Source organism: Hippichthys cyanospilos, chromosome 14, assembly GCF_059441005.1.
Source record: "Hippichthys cyanospilos isolate Australia breed blue-spotted pipefish chromosome 14, RoL_Hcya_1.0, whole genome shotgun sequence".
Lineage (NCBI taxonomy): Eukaryota > Metazoa > Chordata > Actinopteri > Syngnathiformes > Syngnathidae > Hippichthys > Hippichthys cyanospilos.
Window position 1 is genome coordinate 640,095 of NC_142382.1, and position 25,295 is coordinate 665,389.

Consider the following 25,295-nt stretch of genomic DNA (forward strand, 5'->3'; position numbering starts at 1 on the left):
AGACAGCAGGGACTTGTGTGCGCACGAGCGAGCCCGGAAAATACATCACAAATAAATCAAAGTGTCACAGCGTTGTCAGCGGGATCGAGATGGATGCGTTCGGGATTCAAACAGGGATCTTTTTCCACGCCGTGTCGCTACAAGAGTACCTCACCTTTTCACTCAAATTTACGGGACTATAAGACACCATTTTTTTGTCGCGCATCCAACCCCGCGGCTTGTAGTCCAGTGCGGCTCATCTGCAGTTTTTCTTACTCGCCACCAGAGGGCAATCTCCCAGGAAGCACATAGAGATAGAGGGAGAAACAACTCAAGTATTTGTTTGGGAGTTTACAGACTTGTCACAATTAAAGAGTAGAATCAAAAGTTTGCATTTGCAGGCTTGAAAATCATTTATTGATAAAGTCTAAATTGTATTCCATAAAGTAACACTTCCTGTTTGCTGGTCACATGCTTTTGAAATGTGCAATCACGCCTCGCCGGCACCCCCCGGTGGCCACTTTCAACATGCTCGCAGTGTGAAAAATCAAAACGAAAACGGAACTCTTCCTCCACCGTTTTTTGTCCAAAATCAAATCTAGTAATATTTGAATAAACATAACATCATCCGTTCAACGATTAGCACTCAAAAGAAGAAGCTAGCAAACATAAGAATAAATAAACAAAAACATAAGTTTGGTTGTCTTTGGTGTGTAAACATGAGCCTGAAGGAGTTGCGGCGGCGGCATCGTCAGTCCTTGTCCTGAAGCCACTTCCTGTCTAGGCAGGAAGTACAAGCATTTGCAGCTTTTCCTTGAGCGCCCGCTTACGCGGCGAAGCCTTTCCACGCGCGCCGTGTCCTTAGCCGTCGGCCATCTTGTCACCCGGCTCGTAGGGTTTGGATCAGGTATGCAAAGTGCCGCTGCGTCGGAGGGGAAAGCAACAAAACGGCGCTAGAAGCCTTCGTCGTAATCGTCGCGGCCGTAATCTGCTGAGGGAAAAAAACGCAACACTGTTTGACATTTTTGTCCCAGGACGGCGACATCCAATCAAACCGTAACACATTTAGCGTGGGTGTTTCTTGATTTCGTCGCTTCGGACGTGCCAAATTATCTATTTGCAACTTTTTCCCCCCCAGTTTTGTGGACACAAAGTCATTTTTTTTTAAAATCCAAACAAGCTGAAGTTCTGACTTGAGCAAGGCGCGCGAATGGGAGCGCGACCTCCCGCTGACCTCGAGAGCCCATCAGCTCCACGGCGCTCACGCAGGCGTCCTCTTGCTCGTCCTCGTCCTCGTCGTCCTCGCCGCCCGCCGCCTCGTCGTAGGCCACCGGGCCGCTCTCCACCAGCACGCTCGGGGGGGCCGCCGCCGCCGCCGCCGCGGGGGGCTGCGCAAACGCATGGGTATTGCTGCGGGACTTTTTCAGATTTTGGGCCCTGTCTTTGTGTGTGTGTTTCAAGTCTTCTTTTCTGGGATTTTGCTGTCTTTGTGGCCACCATTTTGCTATTAAGGCCTGCTTTTACAATTTACATATATATAGGTACACCAAAATGTTCCCCATAAGAAGGTAAAACACAGAATTTGGTACACACACACACACACAGGGTATGTTATTCTATTGTAGTGGGGACATCACATTGACATGATTTCTAGTCCCTAATCTTCATCATCTCAAGAGATTGAGAGACCCAAAAAGACAACATGGAATTTGGTCCCCACAATGCACCAAAAACAATGGGCGCATGCACACACACACACACACACAAAGCAGAGTGTTGCGACTGCATCTAATGAGCGAGCAGCATCTATCAGAATGGGCGAGTTCGGAAAAAAAAAAAAAAAAAGTGCTGCCCAGGACATTTTTGGCTTGAAGGGATTTGGATTCATAAGCGGAAAAAAGGGGTGGGGGCAAGTGGGGTTCATAGCGGGGGTTTGTTGAAGGCCAAACAAAGAAAGTCCAGCGGGACTCTTTGTCGAAGCTAAAAACCACGTCCTCGCGGGAGCTCAAGGGAAGCCCGCGGCGGGGGCAAAAAAAAAAAAAAAAAAAAAAAAAGCCCCTATGATCGTCACGGTAACACTCTAGAGCCAAGAAACAAACCGGCCCCCTCAAACCGAGTAACGTGGTCAAACCAAATTGACATTTGCTATGGCTAAGGCTATGGCTATGACATCACACAGCGGGCACTTGGCATGACCCCAGTAATTGCTATTGCTCCTGTGGACTTTTCAATGATTGTGGGATGACGGGCTCAAACGTTCAAGAAAAAGTACAATGGAAAGGTCCTCCAAAGGCGTCTCTCTTTGCACTCACCACCGACACGCCAGCACCATCTCAAGGCACTCGAGGGAACCGTGTACTTAAGTCTTAAATCGATGCTAAAGTATCGGGGATCGAATGTCTTGAGTCTTTAAAAAAAACGTGAAAATACGTCACTGGCATTGAATGAGCTTACGGTCAGAATTGGAAATGTATTCTCCCAATTCTGACTTTATCGGAGAGACTTGTAAATGCAGTAAGAATTGTCACTTTTAAGGTGAAAATTCTGCCAGCTATTGGCTACCGTCAACATTTTTACATTTGCGTCGGCTTTAGAGTCAGAATGGGAAATGTGACTTTTCTCCAGATTTGGGAACGCAGTGAGAATTCCATTCCCAAAACTGGGACGTGGTTCTTTGAACGTTGGATCCCGGCGCCTCCGTTTTTTCCTCGGGCCCTACGACTGATTTTTACGGCCTCGTTCTTTTCTCCATCGGGTGGAACGGAGGATTGGGAATCCCGATTCCTTTCTTTATCTCGTAGCCTGAAAAGGTCGGCCCGGCCCGCGACTTTATGGTCGGAATCGCGTCTTGAAAATCCAACGATCCCCTTTCGTCCACGACAAGACTTCTTTTGGGCTACGTCGCGCGCGTACGACGGCGACCGAGAAGCCGGTCTGACCTGTTCCACGGCCATCTTCTTCTTACTGGGCTGCCCGCTCACAAACGGATGCAACCTGAAAACAAGCAAAGTCAAATGAAATGGACGCAAATATTCCCACGCTTGGACCGCCCCCCGCGGATTCCCACTTTGAGAAGGCGCCACCTACAGTCTTGAGGTGAAACGCCGACAAAGAATTTTGTGTTTGCTGACAGTTTTAGCGCCACTCGACGGAATGTTGCAAAAATCGCGAGAAGATCAATGTCGCAAATTGCTTCTACGCATTACAGGGAAAGGACGAGTGTCTGGCGTGAAACGTGGCACCCCGGTCGGTCCCGCCGTCCCTGCATACCCTTTCACGCAGACATCTGTCGCCCTTCATGTCACGGCGCTAATGCTTACTTAGAAGCTGCTTAACGTCGTAGCCCTTGGGCTTCACATTTTTTTCCACAAGACAGTAATAAACGGGTAGGGAGTGATATGGGGGGCTAAGAATGTGTGAAAGGGATTAGAGCGATTCTTTCATATGAGTCGAAGAACTCGAAGCAGAAATAAATGGACTTCCAAATGAAATAAATTTTCAAATCGCGTCATAGCGAAAAAGACGAGCCTCCGGCGTGAAAGTCGGCACCCCGGTCCCGGCGTCCCCGCATACCCTTTCACACGGCTGCCAAGGCGCTTCCGGAACGGCTCGGTTCCGTTTGCCGTTCAGTCGGCGGCCGGTGCGACCGCCACCTCCACTTCCCGTCTGGCGCCCGGCCCCCTCGGCAAGCGTCCGGGGACGACGTCGGCGGTAGCGGCAAACATCTGCCGGCTAAAGCGCCGAGCTGCCAAGATTTTTCCGACGCGGACTCCCGCCGGAAAACAAACCCGTCGGGAATTCTCTTTCTTCTTCTCTCTTTCCGCAGAAAACGGCAGAGAGGAGGGCGTGAGAGGGAGGGTGCGCGAAAGGGGCGGGAGGGAACGGCACCGGGGGGCAATTAGGCGCTATTTCTGGATCCCGCTTCTCTCCGGTCAGGATGGAGCCAACGGGGGCGGAGATGTTTGGCAAGCGCGGGAGCGACTTTCATTCCACAACAACGCGAGAAAAGTATGGCGGGAACGCGGAAAGACATCCGACTTTAGCGTCCCGCTTCTGACGCCGTTTGCCGCGGTCACTGGACCGAGACGCCGGACAATCGACCTCGGAGGAGGAACACAAGACATACTTTCTCCCCGTTGGCTAAGGGTCAGGCATCCAAGCATTTAGGACAGGAATTCAAAGCTATTCGGAGCGGAAGCGAAAGGACGGCGGCTTAATCGTTTAAGATTTTGACTTCCGCGGCCTTGCTTAAGAAGAAGCATCCAACTTCTGACACCATTTGTCACTGGTCTTTAGGGGACACGGCACTCTACCTTACATTATCTCTACCTTTTCTCAGCTGGGCACGTCAAGGATGAGCTCAGAAATCAAGGTCCCACTTCTGACACCGCCTCCCTCAAATCGGTCAAGCGGTCCCGTTTGCGCCATCGTCACGCACCCAAATAGTACGTCTCCGGCCTTCGTATACAAGCGCGCCGTCCCAATCGTTTTCAGGGCATCGGCGCCTGCGTAGCACCCGACTTCTGACGCCGTTTATCACTGGACTTTAGGGGCCGCGAATGACGCCAGACTGTTAGCAACGCTCGGGCGCTCCATATAGGCTGGCGAGGCCGGGCAATGCCTTTTCAAAGGCAAATTCCTATTTGCTAATGACGGCTTGCTTTTGCTACGCCTACCGAGTTACATTTGTCATGGGTTTGTTCCTAAATATTTGTCGAAAATCTCACTCGTGTTTCCAGACTGTGAAATCTGCAGCTATGACAGTTCAAATGGAAGTACAAAAACCATTGAAAAACCCAAATTGGGAGATTAGCGGGTGGAATTTTTTTGTACTTGTAATTGTTCCTCGACTGAGCAAAAATTAATTTTTTTTCTACCTATTTTCAGTAGCCTATCCGAAACCCAAATATCGGACGGCTGCCGATCTGGTATTTAGCCAACGGGAATAACGATTGGAGATTGCGTGCGGGAAAGAGGAGCCTTGGGACGGGCGTTAAAGTGTGAGAGCTCCTGGCCGAGAGGGGGATGGGCGCGCCGCGGAAGGGGGAGCCCCACGATGCCTCAGTGCGGCCCCCTCGGCAACAAGGCACAATGGCCGCACTGTGGGCGGAGGCGCACCGTCGCGCTTGCAATAACAAGCTCAAAGGCCGCCATTCTTTTGCCCCTTTTCTCTAAACCCCGCTTGGTGAGCCCCCGCGATGTTGTTGCCCCATTTTCGAAAACCTCTAACGCGTTAGCAACGCGGCCTCGGTGATTTACGTGAGCCGCCGCGTTTTTTTTTTTCAACGCGTCACTTAGCTTAGCCGGGATTGGACGTACGAAAAAATAATCACCATTATTTTGCTCGATACCGCAATTATTCATTCAGTTGTTGCCCTTTTTTTCGACGAGCCGTATATCAACAAGGCTTCCAGGCTCAGTACTTACAAATAATAATAAACTCAAATAAATAAATCAGAATTAAAACAGAATCGGCGCTAACTTTCTTGCTGAGTGCGAAGCAATGAAAAAAATGAAGCGCGCGATTTACGAATTAGCAGTCAAAATGTTATTTTCGGTCAAAGGTGGATTGACAGCTGGCGCGCTACATTTTAGGAATCGGGCGAGAAGCACGACGCCATCTCACACATATATTAGGTGGAGATAAGCAGAGGCTTTTCAGTTTTTTCACTTTCAGACTAACTTGTAACCTGTATAAACCCTGTGGAAATATTTGTTGAAACTTGATTGTCGTTTTTCATTTGTTTACGTTAAGCACGCGACGCGTTGTGTCCACCGACCTTTTTCCCAGGGAGCTGAGCGGCGTGGTGAGGTTGAGCGGCGCCCGTCCCGGCCTTTGGTAGCGTCCGGCCCGCCTGGCGGGGGCGGCTTCTCGGGGGGCCTGGCTCTTATGCACGGGGCTGAGCGCGGGCTTGATGTTCAAGTCCTTCAGGACGTCGTAGTTGATCTTGCTGGAGATCTTCTTCTGCTCCAGCATCTTCTCGATGGCCTCGTCGGCCGTGTCGGCTCGGATGGCCGCCCGCCGGTTCGACGGCGCTCGCTATTAGCCCCGATCGCAGGCGACGATGCGGTTGAGAAATCGACAAAAATTATTATTTCCCCCCCCCCCCCATTTCCAACGCACATTTTAAACAAACAAGAGAACAAAACGGAAAAGTAAAATATGGCGCCGAGTTTCATTAGCCCTAACGTTAGCGTCGGACGCTCCCTTCAGAAACTACCAATGAAAGCTAATATTTATTTGAAGCTGACGTTAGTCGCTGACTTTAAGTGCTAGCTTCAGAAGCTAGCTATTAAAATAACCTTACGAGGCTAATATCGGACACTGACGTTAGAGGTAACGGAAAGCTCCGCTAAATCGGACTTCAGAAGCTAATGTTTAAGGATCCAAAGCTACTATTGCATGCTAATGTTAGATGCTGACATTAGGAGCCAGCTTTGAAGCCAACTTTGAAAGTTACAAAGGTAATATTGGAGCCTAACGTTAAAAGTAAGGCAAAGCTAGGCTAAAATGACCTTCGGAAGCTTTTGGTTGCATTGCAGGCTAACTTAAGAAGCTAACGCTTAAGGTTCAAAAGTTAATATCCGATGCTAATGTTGGAGGTAATGCAAAGCTAAGCTAAAATAAACTTCAGGAGCTTTTGGTTACATATTTAGCGTACATTGGGTGGTAATGTTAGACCTGACATTAGGTGCTAGCTTTTAAGGATAAAACTTTATGTTGGACGTTAACATCAGCGGTAACATTTGCCAAACGTTCTTCGATGGGTTGCAAACAGTTGTTTTTTTCTTGTGACAAAGATATGTTGCGTGTTGAAAAACAGTAGTGGTCGGGTACACGTCTGTGACCTTCAACGGACCCTGACGAGAACGCCGCATGCGCTCGTTTCATTAGCACTGGCTAACATTCGCCTGCGCGGCGTTAGCATTGATTGGCGTACCTTTTTCTTTTCTTTGTAGATGCCCAACTCCTTCTCTTTGGCAATCTTGGCCTGCTTTTCTGAAACGATAAGGTATCATTCGGTCTATGAAACAAAGAAAAAAAACAAATCAATCCAAATTTGCTGCCGTGCGAGTGCGACAGAGAACCTCTCTGCTCCTTGAGGTAGTCCGAGTTCTCGGCCATCCAGAGCGCCGTCTTGACCTTGACCTCGTTTTCGCTCAGCAGGTACTGCAAACCCAAATCGTACAGTTTGATGATCTTAGCGATTGAGAGAAATATGTGTCAAAGGTCACATTTTCACCTCAAATTCACATTTCTCTATCTTTCTATGATGCGGTCATTATCCAAAATAAGTTTTTTTGCAGCATGGTGCCAAAAAATCTCGGAAACAAAATCAACAAAGCAAATGAAGGCACGCCTCCTTTTTTTTTTTTTTTTTTTTTTAGCTGTGCCAGATTTATGAGTAACAGTAAAAAACGGACTTGTCTCATTTTCTGGGTCTCTTCCTGTGCAAGTATTTGACTTTTTAAATGTTGGGCTAAAGGAAGGTCCAAAAATAGCAGTTACAAAATGAAATTGGCATGAATAACTAAAGGTGGTGATTACTTTAGGCGATCTGGCATAAAAACAATCTATTACTTTATGTTTTTAAGGACTAAAGCAGAGGTGTCAAACATATGGCATGCAAACAATTTCTTTTGTATTTAATTAGCGAAAGAAAGAAATTACATACTTTGATGATATCAATAATCTGTGACTGAAAAAGCAAAAAAAGCACTGGTGACACTTGGGTGCCCCGCGGGGGCTTCCGTACCAGCTCGATTTCGCTATCATCGATGCCGCTCAGATCCAGCTCGCCGCCGCCGCCGCCGTCGTCGCTTGACCTTTCTGCCGCACAAACAAACACAGGCGACAGAAACATCTTTGTGATTTTTGGCGTTACGAATATTCCAGTTTATGCCGGTTAGTCCGATACTGAAAAAAAAAGTACTGAGAGAGAGAGAATCAAAGAGTTTGACATAAAAACATGTTGATCTTGAATTGAACTTTAATTGAACTACAAACATTTTGGACCAATTCAACTCGTTGGTGCTGATAATATCAAATGTAAAATGCATATTTTCAAATATTATATACATATATTATAATAATATAATTAATACATTATTGCTTAGATTGCAGAGTATATTAGGATCACTTGCTTTTATCTAGCCTCATATGAGGATTTTTTGGGTTCTGAACTCAATTCTGATTTGGAGACTTGTAGAACATGTCAAAAAAAAAAAAAAAAAAGGAAAAGGCAGGTGCTGGAGTGTGAACTCTTGCCACCTCGTGGGTGGGGTCAGCCCCCCCCCCGACGCCTTTGCACGCCCCCTCCCAGCAGAAGCATCCAGCCTGGCAATAAATAGAGCGTCAGATTGTCGCTGACACAGGCGGGCCCATTAAAAGGCCACCCGGTCGACCTTGGAGGAGGTCTGGCCCACTCAACCACCTGCTTCCCCCTCCGACCCCCCCACGGGGACAGTCCCACACTAAATATCCCCTTTGGGGCTTGATGGACTACACTTGTTTATGCGGGCGTACTTCTTATTGCCATATGGTCATCGCGCTAGCGGCTAAACGCTAACAAAGTGCCTTTCCGTAACCAGGCGGCGCGAGACGGAAAGATGATTCGGAATTCTTTTCGGCTCGGAAGCGTGCATTTTCATACTTTGCCAAATGGCTCGGGGGGCCGGATTAAACCCGTTTGTGGGCCGGGACCCGAGGGCGAAGCATTCGTTTTACAGCCGGACAAAAGGTGAACATTACCGTTAATCGTAAGGCGTTAGGTTTTTGATTTACCCAAAGAGTTTTTATACTTTGCAAAATTTTGCGGAAGCCGATTTGCGGGCCGGATGATTGACAGCAGGGCAAACGGGAACATTGGGATCATTTAAAAGCGGACATTTGGCAGGTTTGGGAGCAGGTGAGATTTGGGGGCGCGACCACGCTGTCCCATCTGAGCGCGCGTGAATAAATGATGACCGCTGATTCAAAAGCGCGTCAAAGATGAGAAATATTCAAGTTTGCGTTCCGATTGGATACAAAATTATCGGGAGACTTTTTTTCTTGACTCTTAACGATTTGAGTGAATCTTAAGTGGTTTCGGAAAAGCATTTCCACTCATCTTTCAAGGCCCGCAAAAAATCGGGTTCCGCGTCCACGCAAACTCGCCCGCTCCCGTAGCCGACATCGGATCCCGTTCTTCGATCCTCCAAAAAAAAACGGAGGTTTCCACCTCGTTCCGTCGTCTACTTTTTTCCGGGCCCGGTCCGGGGACTCGGTAAAGGCCAGAATACGTCTTTGGGATGCAAGGGGAGAGGGAAGCCCTACGGTCCGAGCGCTCCTCACCGTCGTCTTTGGCGCAGCTCGCCAACGCGGCGGCGGCGGCGGGCAGGCCGGTCCCCAAGATGGAGGCCAGCGTGGGTCCTTTCCTGGCGTGCTCCCGCGGGTCCGGGTCCGGATGCCGGTCCGGGTCTTGGCCGTCGTGGCCCTCGCTCTCCAGCTGGATGAGCTTCTCCAGGGTGAGCTCGGCCAGATCTTTGCCAAAGTGTTTGGCCACCGCCTTGATGACGTCTTCTTCTTCTTCCTCCTCCTCCTCCTTCGTCGTCGTCTCCCTTTGGTCCTCGCCCAGGGCCTCGTCCACGTGCTTACGCGTGTCTACGTTGACATCGGAGGTAATAACACAATTGCTATTTCAAATTCATTTCAGATATATAGAAATATATATGTGAATTTTGCTCGATAGAACAGAACAGACATAAATAATGTCAGAGGTGGACCTTCTTTGGCGTAAGCGGCGTAAACCCCTCGGAGTTTGGGTCGGCTGTTTTCCAGCTCCGAGTCGATTTGGTCTTGGTAGCCTTCGATTTCCTCTGCAGGATGATGTCCTTGGTGTCTTTTGTTTGTGTATTTGCCCCCCCCCCCAAAAAAAAAATACCTTCAAGGTCATGCATCTTCTTTTTGAGCGCCACCTCCAGCTGAAAGGACAAAGACGAATAACTAAAGTTATATACAACACGTCGGCAAAGAAGAAAGCCTGGCCCGGAATGGGGTTTTGAGGCTCCGCGCCAAATTTGCCGGACGGGGTTGTTTTTACACGGATCCATAAAAACATGGCGCGATTGTCATTTACGGGCCACCGGTCGCATTTTAGCGTTCATATCTTTATTGATTTCAAATGTGAATCGGTCATTCACCGTCATAATTTTGTTTGCGTATTTAAGTTTGGGACCCACGTGCCTCCTGCGCTTTCTTCTTGCGCAGTCCGGCCGTGTAGCAAGGAGGATCGCACTCCTGGTCCAAGTCCACCTTCATGAACTCCTCCAAGGTCAGCTGGCTGGCGGGCGTGTCCGAAAACTCCGACAGCCTAACACACAAACACAAAACGAACACGACAATTCGCCTTCATCGGAGTGGGCGTTTCATCAGATCTGGCCGTCTACCCCAACCCTCCTTCGCGCGCACGCGCTCGCGGCGAACAACGAGGCACTCTAAAGGAAGCGTGCCGGCCTGATGCTCCAGTCCACACCAGGACCGTCGAGCTAAGCTTTTGAACAAACGAAACAAAATCCGCCATCCTCACCGGTCCGCCTTTCTCTATCGCGTGCACTCACTGCGGACAACGAGGCACTCTAAAAAGGAAACGCGTGAACGCCGCGTGTCAAGCTGGGCTTCAAAATAAAAAAATAGAAAAGTCCCACGTCTCGCTAAAGCACCTTTCTGCATGGTGTGCAAGCACCCGCAGCACACAACGAGGCACTCTAAAGTGACTTTGCCAGTTTGGCGCTCCGGTCCACATGATGGCCGCCTACCTGCCACAAAAGAAAAATTCCCACCTTCTTGCTAAAGCACCTTTCTCTACATGGGGGCGCAAGCACTCGCAGCAGACAGCGAGGCACTCCAAAGTCACTTTGTAGGCTTGGCGCTCCAGTCCGCGTGACGCTCGCCTACCGCGACTTTAAAACAAACTAAACAAAATAAATCCCGCCGTCTTGCCGGCGCGCACGCACTCACGGCCGACAACGGGGCGCTCCGAAGAGGTGAGCCGAGCGACGCCGAATCGCCGACCGACAAAAACTCAAAACCTTGCTTTGAATGACCGTGACGGTGTCGATGTCATTTTGGGGGGGAAAGTTGATCAAAAGCGGTCACCCACCTTTTCCTCAGCGTGGCGTCGCACACTTTGACCACGTGGATGACTTCTTTGGGCGTCCGGCGAAAGTCGTGCATGCGAGCGGCCACCAGGAGAGCTGCAAACACACGCGCGCACACGCGCACGTTTGATTGCGCGCCTCATGAAATGAGCAGTCGGCGAACGCTTTACTCTACTGCTCTACTGTGCACCCCCTGAATCGAAGATTGCTTTAGCAAGGTTTGAAACCAAAGTTCTACTATTTGCGGCCGAACGAGACCGAGTATTAACAGGCTGTTAGTCTGCTGTAAGATGGCGTGAGGTCGGCCGCTGGAAAAGTAGATCAGGGAGCAAAAACGTTAGGGCGCCCTTCATATGCGCTATCAGTATATGACGGTCCACACACACACACACACATATATATATGTATTTGTGAAAAAACGCAGAAAGTGAAGCACGAAGAGGCGAGGGAACCCCACAAGATAAGAAAAAGCCTGACATCAGCGCAAAGGATTGAACGCGGATTTGGCGACTTGTTCCGTGCCACAGAATACCGGATGAAGAAAGTCATAAATCAGCCATGCGCCTGCCTGCGCGTTTATGTAAAGCGCAGCTCAGCTGGCTCGCCTTGAAGGAGGACACTTACGTAAGCTTGATTAGAGCGCCGTGTCGTGTGCGCGTACTTCCACCTGCGCACGTGCTAAAACGACAGTAATATTTGAATTTGATTCTTGTAAAATTACGAGTTTATTCTCTCACTTTTCAGTCTTGCGTTTCATAGCATTTACCTGCCAAAGTTTTGTCATATTTTGATTTCTTTTCCGTTGGAAATACAAATCATTTTCATGTCACGATATGCCTTAGCTTCCGAAAAATTCTTCATATTTATGTCGATAAAATAGGACATTTTTCTTGCAATAAATAAATGTAATGATTTTAAAAGTACTAAATCCATGACAGTGTTATTCTTGTATTATTTGGAGTTAATTCTCTCACAAGGTCATGTGAGATTTTTTTGTAAGATTTCGATTTCTTTTCCTTTGGAAATACAATTATTTTCATGTCATATTTTTGGTTAGCTTCTGAAAATTTCTCAACTTTTCTGTCAATATTTTTTTTTTTTGCTATAAATACATGTATTCTTTTTTTGAGTTGTTTAATAGCATTTACCTGCCAATTCTTTCTAATATTTAGATTTCTTTCCCTGTAGAAATACAAATTATTTTCATGCGATATTTTTTGGTTAGCTTCTGGAAAATTCTCTGTTTTGCAGTCAGTAAAACTGAGCATATTTCTTGCAATACATGAATGCGTTATTTTTCAAAGCAATGCATTCGTGATCATTTTAGTGTTATTCTTGTGATATTTTGACTGAATTCTCATCGAATTTGACTGGTAAACCATTATTTTCTTTTGACTACATTTCAACTTTATTCCCATAAAATATTCTAGGAATAATTGAGAAGCATCGGTCGCCGATTTGGCGGATTTGACTGAAATGACCGTTTTGGTCAAAAAAAAAAAAAAAGAGTCGGAGGGGACAGGTGGCGGGCGAGCGCTCACCGGCCCCGCAGAGTCCCGAGGGCCTTCGGCCCGTGTGCATCCAGTCCCTCTTCATCCTCTGCACCAGCCTCAGGGCCGTCATGGACACGTCGTGGTTCTTGTCGCCAAACTCCAGCAGCTGGGCGAAGCGCGGGATGTACAGGCACGGATCTGCTCACCGACAAAACAAGTCGCTTGTCAGATACTTCTTGGAAGCGACCCGATCATTGCGGCTAGAGAAAAGCGCGGCCAACCTACGCGCGTCGTTTGAGCCGGGCTAGCTAGCACTAAGCTAACGACTGTAACCGCCTTAAGAAGGACCGGCCGGTGTAAAAAAAAAAAAAAAAAAAAAAGTTTTTTTTCCCCGGCGGTGGAATTTATAAGCATCTCTGATGACGTCGCGGTAACGGCCAATCGCGACTCAGCTTGTGAGGTCACGTGACCAAAAAGTGAGTCGCGATGGAGCGTTACCCGACCAGCTGTTGTTCATGGACAATAAGTGCGTAGGAGTTGTTTTTCCACCAGTTTTCTCTACTTTAGCTGCGTCCAAATTTACAACGTGGGGGGGGGGGGGGGGGGGTCATGGACAGAATGACAACATATCGATATTAGATTTTGATGTCAACGCGACTGCAATGACCTTTTGAAAATCTGAGTCGCAGTCATTTTAGCTTTGATATTTTCCAGAGTCAAGCGGTGCTGTCACATAATTTTAAGTCTAGAACGATTTCCACTATAAATAACGGATTTCTCCTTTGGCTCTAACCCGCTGGGCGGAGGAGAAGCGCTCGGGTGCGCGTTGTCTTGTGACGCATCCTGCGGAGGTTTAGCTCCCTATGACGTCAGCGACCTGGGGGAACGTGATTGGTCGACGACGAGGTAAGGAGAACGAGAGGAGAAGGTTAAAAAAAAAAAAAAAAAGAGAAAAAAAAAACAACAAAAATCTCCGAGCTCGGAAACTAGCCTCCACAACAAACCTCCGCCGAGCTCCGAGAGGAGCGGCCAGATTTGAGCAAGTCCAAGCGGGGAGGGCGGAAAAACGGATTAGCCGTAGGGGGAGGGAGGGAAAAAAAAGCGAAAACATACGACGCAGGAGGAGAAAAAAAAAAGTTGGCGGAGGAAGACGAAAAGGACGAAGAGCGCCGAAGCCCGGGAGGATATTTTTAGATGCGCTGCTGGCGTCCAGAAGACTAAGGGAATACATTCGTTGGTCGGAGCCTTTTAATTTGTATTTTTTTTGAGGGAGGGGGGCCGTGACGCGCCGATGCCCACGGCCGACTGCCGGCTGCTCCACCATGGGCGGATCATGAGGTGCCTGAGCTGCCTGCTGCTGCTGCCCGACACGCTCCGAAAGTCCAAGAAGCTCGGCGGGCTCCCGGCGGCGAGGCTCCCGCTGCCGCTGCCGCTGCCCCCCTACGACAAGCGCGCCAAGATGGCCGCCGAGCTGTGCTCGGCCAACGGCGGCGACCTGGCGAGCGGCGCTACGGTGACGGACGCCGACAAGGCGACGACCAAGGAGGCGGCGGCCGAAGCCGCGGCGGCGGCGGCGGTCCTAACCCTGAGCCTGGGCCGGGCCGCCCCCGCCGGCGGGGAAAGCGAAGATCGGCCGCGCGCGGGCTGCGGCGACGGCGGCGACGGCGACGACGACGACGACGACGCCGCCGCCGCCACCGCGGCGGAGCCCCGCGGCTGGCAGGCCGGCCACCCGACGCTTCGGGAGAGGTGCCCGAGGCCCGCCTCGTCTTTCGCTACTTCAACGCTAATTCGCTTTTTCTTCTTCTTCTTGTTTTCCCACGCTCAAAGGGCATTGGTCAGATTGCCCGTTTAACCCTCTCACTACCGATTTTTTCTCTCCGAAAAAAATTCTTCACTAGTTTATAAGTCTAGGATACTTGGAAAATTAGTTTGGGAAAATCCCCACTTCCACAGATTGGGTTACAGGCCCTGGGATTTTTTGGTTCCATCCGTATTTGTTAATAATCCCATAAACCTGACAGAGAAGTGAAAATGCTGTCATCTATAGTACGACACATATCGATATATTGGCGCAGTACGCTAGCTTGTTGGCTCGTCGTGTTGCTAAATCTGTCACCAAGCGCTGGGATTCCATTTCATTTTCTTGCTAGGTTCCTACATTTTTTAACATCGGTCAAAAGGCAAAAACGCGATGACGGTTTTTACGGTTAGAAAAGCTCAGTGTACGACGGGACTGTCAAACTCCTTTTTATTCTGTCGGAAGGCCGCTACGACCGATTCCAAGTGTGTTTGTAACACACTTATGTACATAGTTTGGAAATCAGAGGCCGGCAATAACTGTTCAAAAGAAAGATTGGGAATAAAAAAAAAATGCTTGTTTTTTTTTCCCCTCTTTTTGTCCCACTACATTTTTAAAAGTTGAAGACAACTTAAGTTTGGAATTTGAGGCAGAAAGCTGACGTCAAATCTGCATTTGGCGTGGCGGGCCACATCAAATGATGCGGCGGGCCAGATCTGGCCCCCGGGCCTTGACTTATATTGCCACCATATTACGACGTTTGTTGATTTATGTTTGGGCTTGATGGCAAGGAAGTTCCACATAATCAACATGCTCTGTTTTGTAGAAAGCGGTCCACCTAAATACTAGCTGCTCTGGCGTCAATATCTCATGTAGGGAATAATGCTAATATCTAATGAATGGTTTCTGTTTGAAAGGAACGCCTTGATGTTCAACAACGAGCTGATGGCCGACGTCCACTTCATGGTGGGCCCCCCGGGGGCCTCGCAGAGGGTCCCGGCTCACAAGGTTAGCAAACGCCTAGCTAGCGTGTCGTCAAGGACACGTGTCACTGTTTCTTAATTTTTTTTGCCTGGACAGTACGTGCTGGCTGTGGGCAGCTCCGTGTTCTGCGCCATGTTCTACGGCGACCTGGCCGAGGAAGAGGACGACATCCACATCCCGGACGTGGAACCCGCCGCTTTCCTCATCCTGCTCAAGTGAGTGCCACCCTGACATGGATTTTACTCTGGCGCCATAGCACTATTTTTGTCTCACTCGCTTCAACGTAGCTCCCGGATAGCTAGACGGCGCCCGAAACATCCCAATTCACTTTAACGCAGTTTCTTGCCTCCGCTATTCACTTCGGGCTACATCCTTCACACCGCGATACACAACATTTGCCCGAAAGAATCACAGTTCATCGGCGCAGAGATGACGTCAAAGGACTATTTCCGTCAAAATGAAACTCCTCAAGTCATGTCGAGATAGTTCATCGACATTAAGACTGCGTCTACGCGGGTAGTTTGTTGAAACTCGCTTCGACATAGTTCCGAGACAGCAAAACGGCGGCCAAGCACAATATTTAGCTGGAGAACTTTCTCAACTCACACCAACTTAAATTTATCGACACAAAAATGCCACAAAACGGTGCCAAATTTAAGTGTCTTGACACCAGGCTGGCACTACGGCACATCTCTAAATGAAACTCCACAACTCCCTTGAAACTAAGATGCCACAAGTTGGCAGCCAAGCACGATTTTGATCTAAACAAACCACTAGCGCTTGCGTTAACAAGCGCGGGTCGTCGAGCTCCGAGGCGGGGTTCCCCGCGGTCACCGTCCCCTCCCGCCCCAGGTACATGTACAGCGACGAGATCGAGCTGGAGGCGGACACGGTGCTGGCCACGCTGTACGCCGCCAAGAAGTACATCGTGCCGGCGCTGGCCCGGGCCTGCGTCAGCTTCCTGGAGACCAGCCTGGAGGCCAAGAACGCCTGCGTGCTGCTCTCCCAGAGCCGGCTCTTCGAGGAACCCGAGCTGACGCAGCGCTGCTGGGAGGTGATCGACGCCCAGGCCGAGCTGGCCCTGCGCTCCGAAGGCTTCTGCGAGATCGACGCGCAGACGCTGGAGATCATCCTGCGCCGCGAGACGCTCAACGCCAAGGAGGCGGCGGTCTTCCGGGCCGTGGCGGGCTGGGCGGCGGCCGAGTGCCAGCGCCGGGGGCTGGCGCCGCTGGCCCGCAACCGGCGGCAGGTCCTGGGCGAGGCGCTCTTCCTGGTGCGCATCCCCAGCATGAGCCTGGAGGAGTTCGCCGACGGGGCGGCGCAGTCCGACCTCCTGACGCTGGAGGAGACGCGCAACATGTTCCTGTGGTACACGGCCGCCAACAAGCCCCGGCTGGACTTCCCCACCGCCGGCAGGGCGGGCCTGGCGCCGCAGAGGTGCCACCGCTTCCAGTCCTCGGCCTACCGCAGCAACCAGTGGCGCTACCGGGGCCGCTGCGACAGCATCCAGTTCGCCGTGGACAAGCGGATCTTCGTGGCCGGCCTGGGCCTGTACGGCTCCAGCGGCGGCAAGGCCGAGTACGGCGCGCGCATAGAACTCAAGCGGCAGGGCGCGCTGCTGGCCCAGCGCCTCGCCCGCTTCGTCTCCGACGGCTCCAGCGGGACCTTCCCCGTGTGGTTCGAGCACCCGGTCCAGATCGAGCCCGACGCCTTCTACACGGCCAGCGTGGTCCTGGACGGCAACGAGCTCAGCTACTTCGGCCAGGAGGGCATGACGGAGGTGCAGTGCGGCCGCGTCACCTTCCAGTTCCAGTGCTCCTCGGACAGCACCAACGGCACCGGCGTGCAGGGGGGGCAGATCCCCGAGCTGGTCTTCTACGCCTGAGCGCCGCCCCGCGTCTCGCCCCGAGCTCGGACTCTTGCGGGGCTCCCTTTTAATTTAAGATCCTCTTTTATTTAAGGCCGCCGCGCCGGCCGCCGGGACTCCTTTCTCTTCTGGAAACCGGGCGGGCCTCGGTCGGCGCCGCCGATCGAACGGAGGCGACCGGCGTGTCCGGAGAAAATGTCGCTCGCCTCCGTTCGACTTTCGCGGACGGGCGCGAGCCAAAAAGCCGCCGGGAGGTCAAAAGGCCAGATTGCGCAACTCCGTTCCGTTCGTCTCCTTTACTGACGCGCGCTTGGGCCGACGCTCCGCGTTTCCGGGCCCAAGGAGAACCTCCGCACACAAGTTCGCTTCTTGCTGTTTTGCACTCGCTAAAGTTGTTTTTGTTCTCGTCGCTCCAAATCTTTCTGGTTAAAACAGCTGGACGCTGTCCGGGGATGCGTTGCTGTACCGGGATGATGACATAAAAGTTCTCACGTGGTCCAAACTGCACCTGTGACTTTGCTTGGCCCGGGTTCTGCTCCATTTTGCGGGACTTGGGGATAACGTCGAGAGCCGGCGCGTTCCTTAAACCGTCCTAACGTCAAACTCTTCCCCGCGTCGCGGGAATTCTATTCACCAAATTTTTCAGAAGTCAGCTCTTTCGGTGCCAAGGATTATCCGAAAAGCGCCAGCCGCATCTTTCAAGGAAGACACAATATTGTATCGCACGGCTATGCGGACATTGCCGGTGCCGCGTGACAAACCGGAACCCGTTCTTTACCTCAAATAATAAGTTCTAACATCTTCCGTTCTTTAGACCTGAAAAGCCCTCGTTTGAGTGACAACCGAGCTATTGGGGACAAGAGGAGAAAAAGCCTCGTTGAGGAAAATTCCCGTCTATGGCGCTGAAAGAGTTAAGAGCATTCCTAAGCAAATGTCCGCACAAGCATGCAGATTCCAGAACGGTCTTCAAAAATTGTGAGCACTCTCCAAATGATATCTTTCCTCTCCCATCAAAGCGGTTCCACACGCATTTTCCGTCTATTATGACTCCCCTACTTCTCATGAGAACATCCCAAATGGAATGGGAAATGTTGACAATTAACTCATTCAATGCCAGGGACGTATTTTCACGTTTTTTTTAAAGGTCGGACATTAAATCCCAGTTACTTAAGTATGCTTACTTACATACGTAAAGTGTCTGGGATTGAGTTCAAACTTCAATATCCCACACTGCCGGGATTCCCTCGGAATATTTTCAAATTTCGCCGCCACCTTCCTGAACAAATAGGCACATTTGCTTTACTGGTGGATTGTCTCCTGGTGGCTAGCAAAAAAAAAACAAAAAACCTGCACTGGGGCCGCAGGGCTCAAGTCACGAGAAAAAAGTTGAGGCTTACGGTCGGAAAAGTACGGTTGGCGTTTGCGCCAAGTTGAAATTTGACACGTCACCATTCGGGTGTAATTCTCTTTCAATTCCCTTTGACGTAAGATTAACGGATTGGACAAAATACTGCACAGAGGGTCCCGCCCACAAGCGAGCTATCGGAACGAGAGACTGTACCTATTGCGGGAGGTTTGATGCAAAGCTCTTTGGAGAGGGCCAGGAAGGTTTTTCCCAAAGTGTACACGTTGACCTGGAAGGACAAAAACACCAATGAGGACATGGTCACATGACTTCCTGTTTCCATGCACGCCGAGGCCAAAACACGTCTCGATCGGTCGCGAGAATCTTACAGAATCTCTTGCTTCGGATGAAAGACGAGTGCGTGCTAGCGTGCTAGGCTGCCGTAAAAAATCACTTTTGAGCATTGCCCTCAGGCCTCATTTCTTAGTTACTACAGGTTTTGAATTCCGGGGAGACTCGTATCACTGATAGCCATACGGAAATTGACACTAAGAAACATTGACGCGCTTTCAGTTTTCATTAGAGTTGATGTCCATACACCGACGCGGTATTTGATGGGAGAGGTAGACCGATACGCATTAGTATTAGTAGTCAAGGAGGCCGATAACCCCTATTTGGATGATGTCAAAAATTTAGCGCAAAAAAAGCTAACTTCCATCTTGTTGAAAGGTCTTTGTTTATTGAACAACTTTTCAAATGAGCAAAATGCAGATTTATCTTGGCTTTATTTCATTTTTATTCTTTTATCCCTAACTGACGGCACAAAAAAAAAACAAATCAGCTGAAACAATGTAACGTCAAAGGTTTGAAAAAGTTACGAGTCTGCCATTTTGCTTAGCCGTTTCTCACATTTGAGATGATTGGCTGGGCATTCACATGGAGATCTTTTGCATTCTGTTGTGTTTTTTAATCACATTATTGATGCGACACGTGTGCGCTCAAAGTGTGTGACAGGTGTGCGCGTCACAGATGTTTCATTGTCTGCGCACCCCGAAAGGCTGGGGGCGGACCCCCCTCCTGTCTGAAAGCCAAAAGCCGCATGCATGACAAAGGCACGAGTCATCCTTTTTTTTTTTGCCAAAACCCGCCCCCGTGACGCAGCGGGGTCGCGCCCCTGCCCCGCCTCCAAACTCTATTCCGCAAGCAGCGGCTATTCCGCCGAGAAAATTCCAGCCGGCAATTTCATTTACATGCGAGCCGCACGCTTTTTGAATATTTCCTTCCGTCACTCACGACAGACAAACAGGAAGTAATGCAGTGGACGATTGATGCAATCACACAGGAAGCCGTGTTGCACGTAGTAAAAAACAGGAAGTAGCACGCTGTCACCTTAGACGTCCCATTGTAACAAACAAAGTAACAAACAAACAGGAAGTAGCGTGCAGTCACACAGGAAGTCCTGCTGCGCAAAAAGCAACAAACAGGAAGTAGCGTGCAGTCACGCGGAAAGTCACGTTGCGCAAAAAGTAATAAACAGGAAGTCGCGTGTCGTTACACACAAAGTCGCGTTGCGGCAAAAGTAACAAAGGGGAAGTAGCGTGGAGTGACACGGGAAGTCTCATTGTACGGACAGTAACAAACAGGAAGTAGCATGTTGTCGCACAGGAAGTCACCTTGCGCAGACAGTAACAAGGAGGAAGTAGCATGCTGTCACACAGGATACACTGGGATAAATAGCTGAGCAAAAAAGGATGATGTTATTTTTCGGAATATGTTTTCCGACAGACGAAAGCCGTTTTTTGCTGGCAATTGGGAGCGGGCCGACGCGCTTGGCAAAAATCTACGAATAAATCAGATTCCGGCTGTGAGGCCCATTTTTCCTCCGTGTGGCCTTGAGCTCAAATGAGTTTGCCGCTCCTGGCGCAAATAGCAATTTTCAAATGCTGACAAGCGTGCAGATTCCCACATGACTTTTTGAGTCATCCCAGACTAATGACGCGCACGCACGCAGACGGGGGCTGCTCGGGGCTCCGCCCGAACAGCTGCCTGCGTAAAAATAGCCCCACCCCCACGCCCCGGCCGCTCCCGGCAGCAGCTGGGCCTCAGAATGCAAACAAGTGCACATGACATACCTGAACGATGTCGCTGAGGTCCAACAGCATGTCTGCGTCGCCGGCGTTAAGGCGGGAAACGCACACGCATTTTCACATCAATCCGCTGCAAAGAGTACCACCCCCACCAGCAAAAAAAAAAAAAACCTTTCAGAAGTTTTTTTTTTTTTTAAATGTTTGGCTCGACAGCCTGAAAATAATGAAACCTTAAAGTAGTACATAATAAGGTCATGAACTTAATAGGTACTAAAAAATTGTACCAAGCATTAAATAGTTGATTATTTTTAGGTCATCAAACAATAATCAATTACGTTTGTACAAAAGTAATTCATTACATTAGGTATTTTCTAAACAACTACTATAGGAATGAAAAAAGTAATGGACTAAATAGTCAATGACTTTTAGGTAACAAAGTACTAAAATAATTATTTTTTTACAAAAGTAATTGATGACTTTAGTTACTTTGGTACCAGATGTAACGGATTGCTTTAGTGGTAAGGTTCTTCAGAACTAAAGTAATTGACTATTTTGGTACTCAATTACCCAAACTAATCGGCTGCTTGGAGCATCAGACACCAGCCGTTTTTAGACCCTCTAGCCAAAAACTAGATTTTTTTTTTTTAACATAAGTACCGTATTTTCTGCACAATAAGGTGCACCGCATTATAAGACGCATAGAATAGGAGCTAGAATCGTGGATGGCTTGCGTTATGCATCCACCAGAGGGAGCTGCGCTAAAGGCAATCCCTACAATCAGATAATCAGTCAAACCTTTAAATCAAAAAAAAAAAAAAGTGGGGGCCGGCCAAAGGATACGGGGCGTCCCCTCGGTGCGACACACCAGGTAGAGGCAGGCGGCCATGACGTGGGCCGATTTGCGGCCGCACGTCAGGTGCTTGGCCAGCGCCATCTTGTAGAAGTTGAAGGCCGTGTCCAGGCAGTGCTGGTTGAGCTGAAGCTGGTGGCCCAGGACGCCGATGCGCTGCTTGGCTGCCAACGCAAAAAAAAAAAAGGGTGAGTTGGCCCCGCCCATTGTTGCGCCCCAAAAATTTGAATCAGGGGTGTTGGAGACGGAAACATCCAAATGACAAAAAAACTAAACAAATTTGAAAAAAATCTAAACAGTTGTTTTATTTTTTTCCCCCCACCATTTGCTGTTGCATTTGCTGCTCAATCTATTTTTAATTTCAAAAGCTGAATTTGATACTAACAAAAAAGCTCGGAAAATAAATTGGCTCACTCGCGACTACTGAGCCAATAGGAAGCTTCGGTGAAAACGTTGTTACCTTTGTACAGCGTCTGCGCTCGTGACTCTTTTCCCGTGTGGGCCAGATGACCGTCTCCAAACGACGGCAGCTTGGGCCCGCCTGTAAACACGCACACAAAGTCAAAGGTCACGGAACATTGCGCCATCATTGCAGCGTACGTCAAGACCGTGGAGGCAAACCGAAGGAGAGGTTCCGCTCGAGTGTGAAACAATGGCGCGCTCTTGTGGCCGCTCGGGGAACTACAAAAACAATGCCACTAAAAAGACACGTGGACTCTGGGGGCGGGGTCAACGTTCAAGAAGGCGCTTGGATTGACTACAGGGCCAGACTCACTGATCATGAAGGTTGGTAATCAAACGTCTGTGGGATTGCTAACAAAAAAAAATAAAAAAAATAAATCATGCTATATAGTTAATCTTAAAATATTAACATTACAATTAATCATAATACATGAAGTTTTTCATTTGTGAAAACATTTTGCTCATTTTTATAGCAAGTCATCTCGCGGGCCGGATTAAACCGGTTTGCGGGCCACAACCTGCCCGCCGGCCACGTGTTTCTTACAGCAACGTGAACATTACTAATGATCATAACGCGTTTCAAGTTTCTTATTTATTGAAAAAATGCAGCGCATGTTTATACTTTACAAAATCCTCTCGCGGGGCGGATTAAACCCGTTTGCTTGCCATAACCAGCCCGCGGGCCATATGTTGACGCCCGATTTTACGGCAAGACCAAACATGAACTACGACTGATCACATTTCAAGTTTTTACCGCTCATTTTTTACTTCAAAAAGTCATCTCGCGGGACGGATTAAACGGGTTCGCGGGCCGAAACCGGTTCGCGGGCCGCGTGTTTAACACCCCCCTTCTAGGACTTTTTTCTTTTTTTCGTCACGTTTCCGTCCCCTCGTGTCGATTTCTCACCGGTCTTTGGATTTGGAACGGTAGGGCGTGATGGGACGCCCCGCGCGAGCTTTGGGGCCGCTTGGCGTTCTGACCTTCGGAGGAGACGAACTGGCCGACGGCGAGCGAGCCGCCTCCTCCCGACTCCACGAACTCCACCTCGGAGACGATGATGTTGTCCTCCAGCACCGAGCCGCAGGCCGTGCAGACGGCGTCCCCGCGCGCATGGTCCACGTCCACGTCCGAACTCCCGCAGTTCTTGCACGTTCGGCTCATCTCGCCACTATTAACCGTATTAGCGTTTTACTGTCATATTTGTATTTTATGATTACAAATACCGCATGATCATTTGCACATACAAGACGCAAAACAAGCAAAATGTTAGCAAATGTCTCAGCGTACTTGAGTAGTACAACAAACAGGAAGTAAAGTCAGCTCAGTCCACTCCCAAAAATTCAAAAATAAAAAAAATGCTACTTTAACTCATTCAATACCAAAGTTGTAACTTTCCATGTCTTGCACGTGTATTTCTGGGACATTTGATATCACATACGTTATTGAGTTAGCTATTTATTTATAAGTCCGACTATTTTGAGACCCTCCTTTACCCAAACATATGAAAAAAATTAAATGTAATACTATATAAAATATATATTTAAAAAAAAAAAAGGAGTGAGTTGGAATGTCTGGACTTTGTAAAGACGTATAATTGCGTCTTTGGGACTGGTGATTTAAAAAATAATCGGACAAAAGATAAGCAATATGACTGGTTGAAAACGCATAAACCAGACCTATAAAAAATATCCATTTAATAATTAGTTTTGAATAGAAAAAGGGATTAGCACATAAACAAAATTTCTGAGTATGAAAAATATTAACATTCTAAATGTGCAAATTGTACTGATAAAAATGAATTACACATAACTTATAATGAATTCCCTTTTTAATCATATGCAGTGCTACTGATATAAAACTGATCATTAATAAGGGTCTCATTTTATTCATATTTTATCAACAATCCTCTTAATATTTTACTAATGATGTTGCCGGTTTATTGTTGAGTAAATGTGTTCTTGTACACAGTTTATGTGACTTCACTTTAAAAAATAAATTTTAAAAAACTGTCTACTTTGCGGATTTCGCCGATCGCGGGTTGTTTTTCCAACGTAACCCCCGCGATAAACCAGGGAACGGTTCGAGATTCCTTCGCGCCTTGCACCTTGGGATTTCTCACTACGTGCTGACGTCACAGAGCCACCGAAGTGACGTCGCCTTTCGATGACAGCGCATCAAACATTCCGAATGACTGAAAGTTTCGAATAAGCCGACTTTGAAGTCTTGCTAGGTCCCAAACCGCTGGAGAAAAATGACACTTGTTTGGACCTACCTCGATTATCCCGCTAGCTACGTGGCAACGCCGCTGTCCGATCTCCGATCTCCGCTCCGGCCACGCGGCACCCCGAGCTACACGGCAAAAAAGAAGAAAAGAAAAAAGTCCGACGAGAAAATACTTTTTTCGAAGTTGCCAATGTGGCGTGCTAGATTGGAAGCTACCGGAAGCCGGTGGACGGTGCACACGTGCCCGCGCGTGCCCGCTATTCCTACCTGGAATCCGGCGTGGAGTGACGGACGCGTGCCCGCTAAAAAATAACAAAATAATCACGTTATGTGGGTGGGGTGGCTGTCAGTCTCCCTAAGTTCATGCGCATTTCAAAAAGTAGCGGACGGGAACTTGGCTAAATTGGGGAAAAAAAAACAGACGCGTACACATATGGTCACGCGTGCGCGCGCCCGGACGATACCAACTCGTGTTAGAGAGGAGGGGTGCTCGAGGCACTTGGAGTTGAATTCTAAAGGTCTGCGCCAAACAAAATGAAAATAAAAATATCAAGTGTTCCGAACCTTGATTTCAGAGATTGTTTTTTTTTTTTAGTGTCCGCATGAGGTTCGCCCCGAACAGAAAAGTCGGCCCACGTGCACTTTTTCAATTACACAGCATTACGTCAGCGAGTAATTGTCGTTTTACATTTTCATTCAAAAAGTAGATGATTACGTCATGTGATTGTTGACGCTTGTTTGACCATAAATATTTGCCTTTTTGAAATATTTGTATCGATATGAAAAATAGAACGTGTCCAAAACATTAAATAAAGTCTTGTTTGCTTCAGTAAACATACATAACACTTTTTGGACCATGAATATTTGCCTTCTAAAGGCCAATTTCTTTTTATTGGACCGTAATATTTGCCTTCTAAAGGCCAATTTCTTTTTATTGGACCGTAATATTTGCCTTAAAAATGTCTCGTCATCACTCCATTCATAAAAAGAGTTAAGAGCAAAAAATGACTCCCATGTGTGTCCAAAAAATTGCTGCATAAGCATATGGGATTAAACATGAAAAA

At 48.6% G+C, this 25,295-nt stretch overlaps 2 protein-coding genes across 3 annotated transcripts; one reads left to right on the top strand and one right to left on the bottom strand.

Annotated features, from left to right (window-relative positions):
- Positions 1-367: 367 nt before the first annotated feature.
- brf1a (BRF1 general transcription factor IIIB subunit a) lies at positions 368-24,658 on the bottom strand. Of its 2 annotated transcripts, none has more exons than XM_088432660.1 (20): positions 24,499-24,658; positions 24,281-24,357; positions 22,989-23,176; positions 22,006-22,086; positions 21,536-21,709; positions 20,741-20,772; positions 18,825-18,897; positions 12,660-12,809; positions 11,121-11,214; positions 10,205-10,331; positions 9,903-9,942; positions 9,745-9,837; positions 9,314-9,622; positions 7,737-7,810; positions 7,069-7,150; positions 6,921-6,979; positions 5,760-6,019; positions 2,919-2,973; positions 1,214-1,367; positions 368-967 (listed from the first exon to the last, which is right to left on the bottom strand). In XM_088432660.1, the coding sequence occupies exons 3-20, from the start codon at positions 23,167-23,169 to the stop codon at positions 933-935; spliced, it is 2,073 nt and encodes a 690-aa protein (XP_088288786.1). In that variant the 5' UTR covers positions 23,170-23,176; positions 24,281-24,357; positions 24,499-24,658; the 3' UTR covers positions 368-932. The 2 variants fall into 2 exon arrangements, with proteins under 2 accessions (XP_088288786.1, XP_088288785.1); XM_088432659.1 differs by having other exon boundaries at positions 368-970.
- On the top strand, positions 13,543-17,770 carry LOC148412373 (BTB/POZ domain-containing protein 6-B-like). The gene is made up of 4 exons (XM_088432661.1): positions 13,543-14,360; positions 15,330-15,420; positions 15,493-15,611; positions 16,249-17,770. Exons 1-4 carry the CDS (start codon positions 13,903-13,905, stop codon positions 17,279-17,281), a joined length of 1,701 nt encoding a protein of 566 aa, XP_088288787.1. The 5' UTR covers positions 13,543-13,902; the 3' UTR covers positions 17,282-17,770.
- Positions 24,659-25,295: the final 637 nt, after the last annotated feature.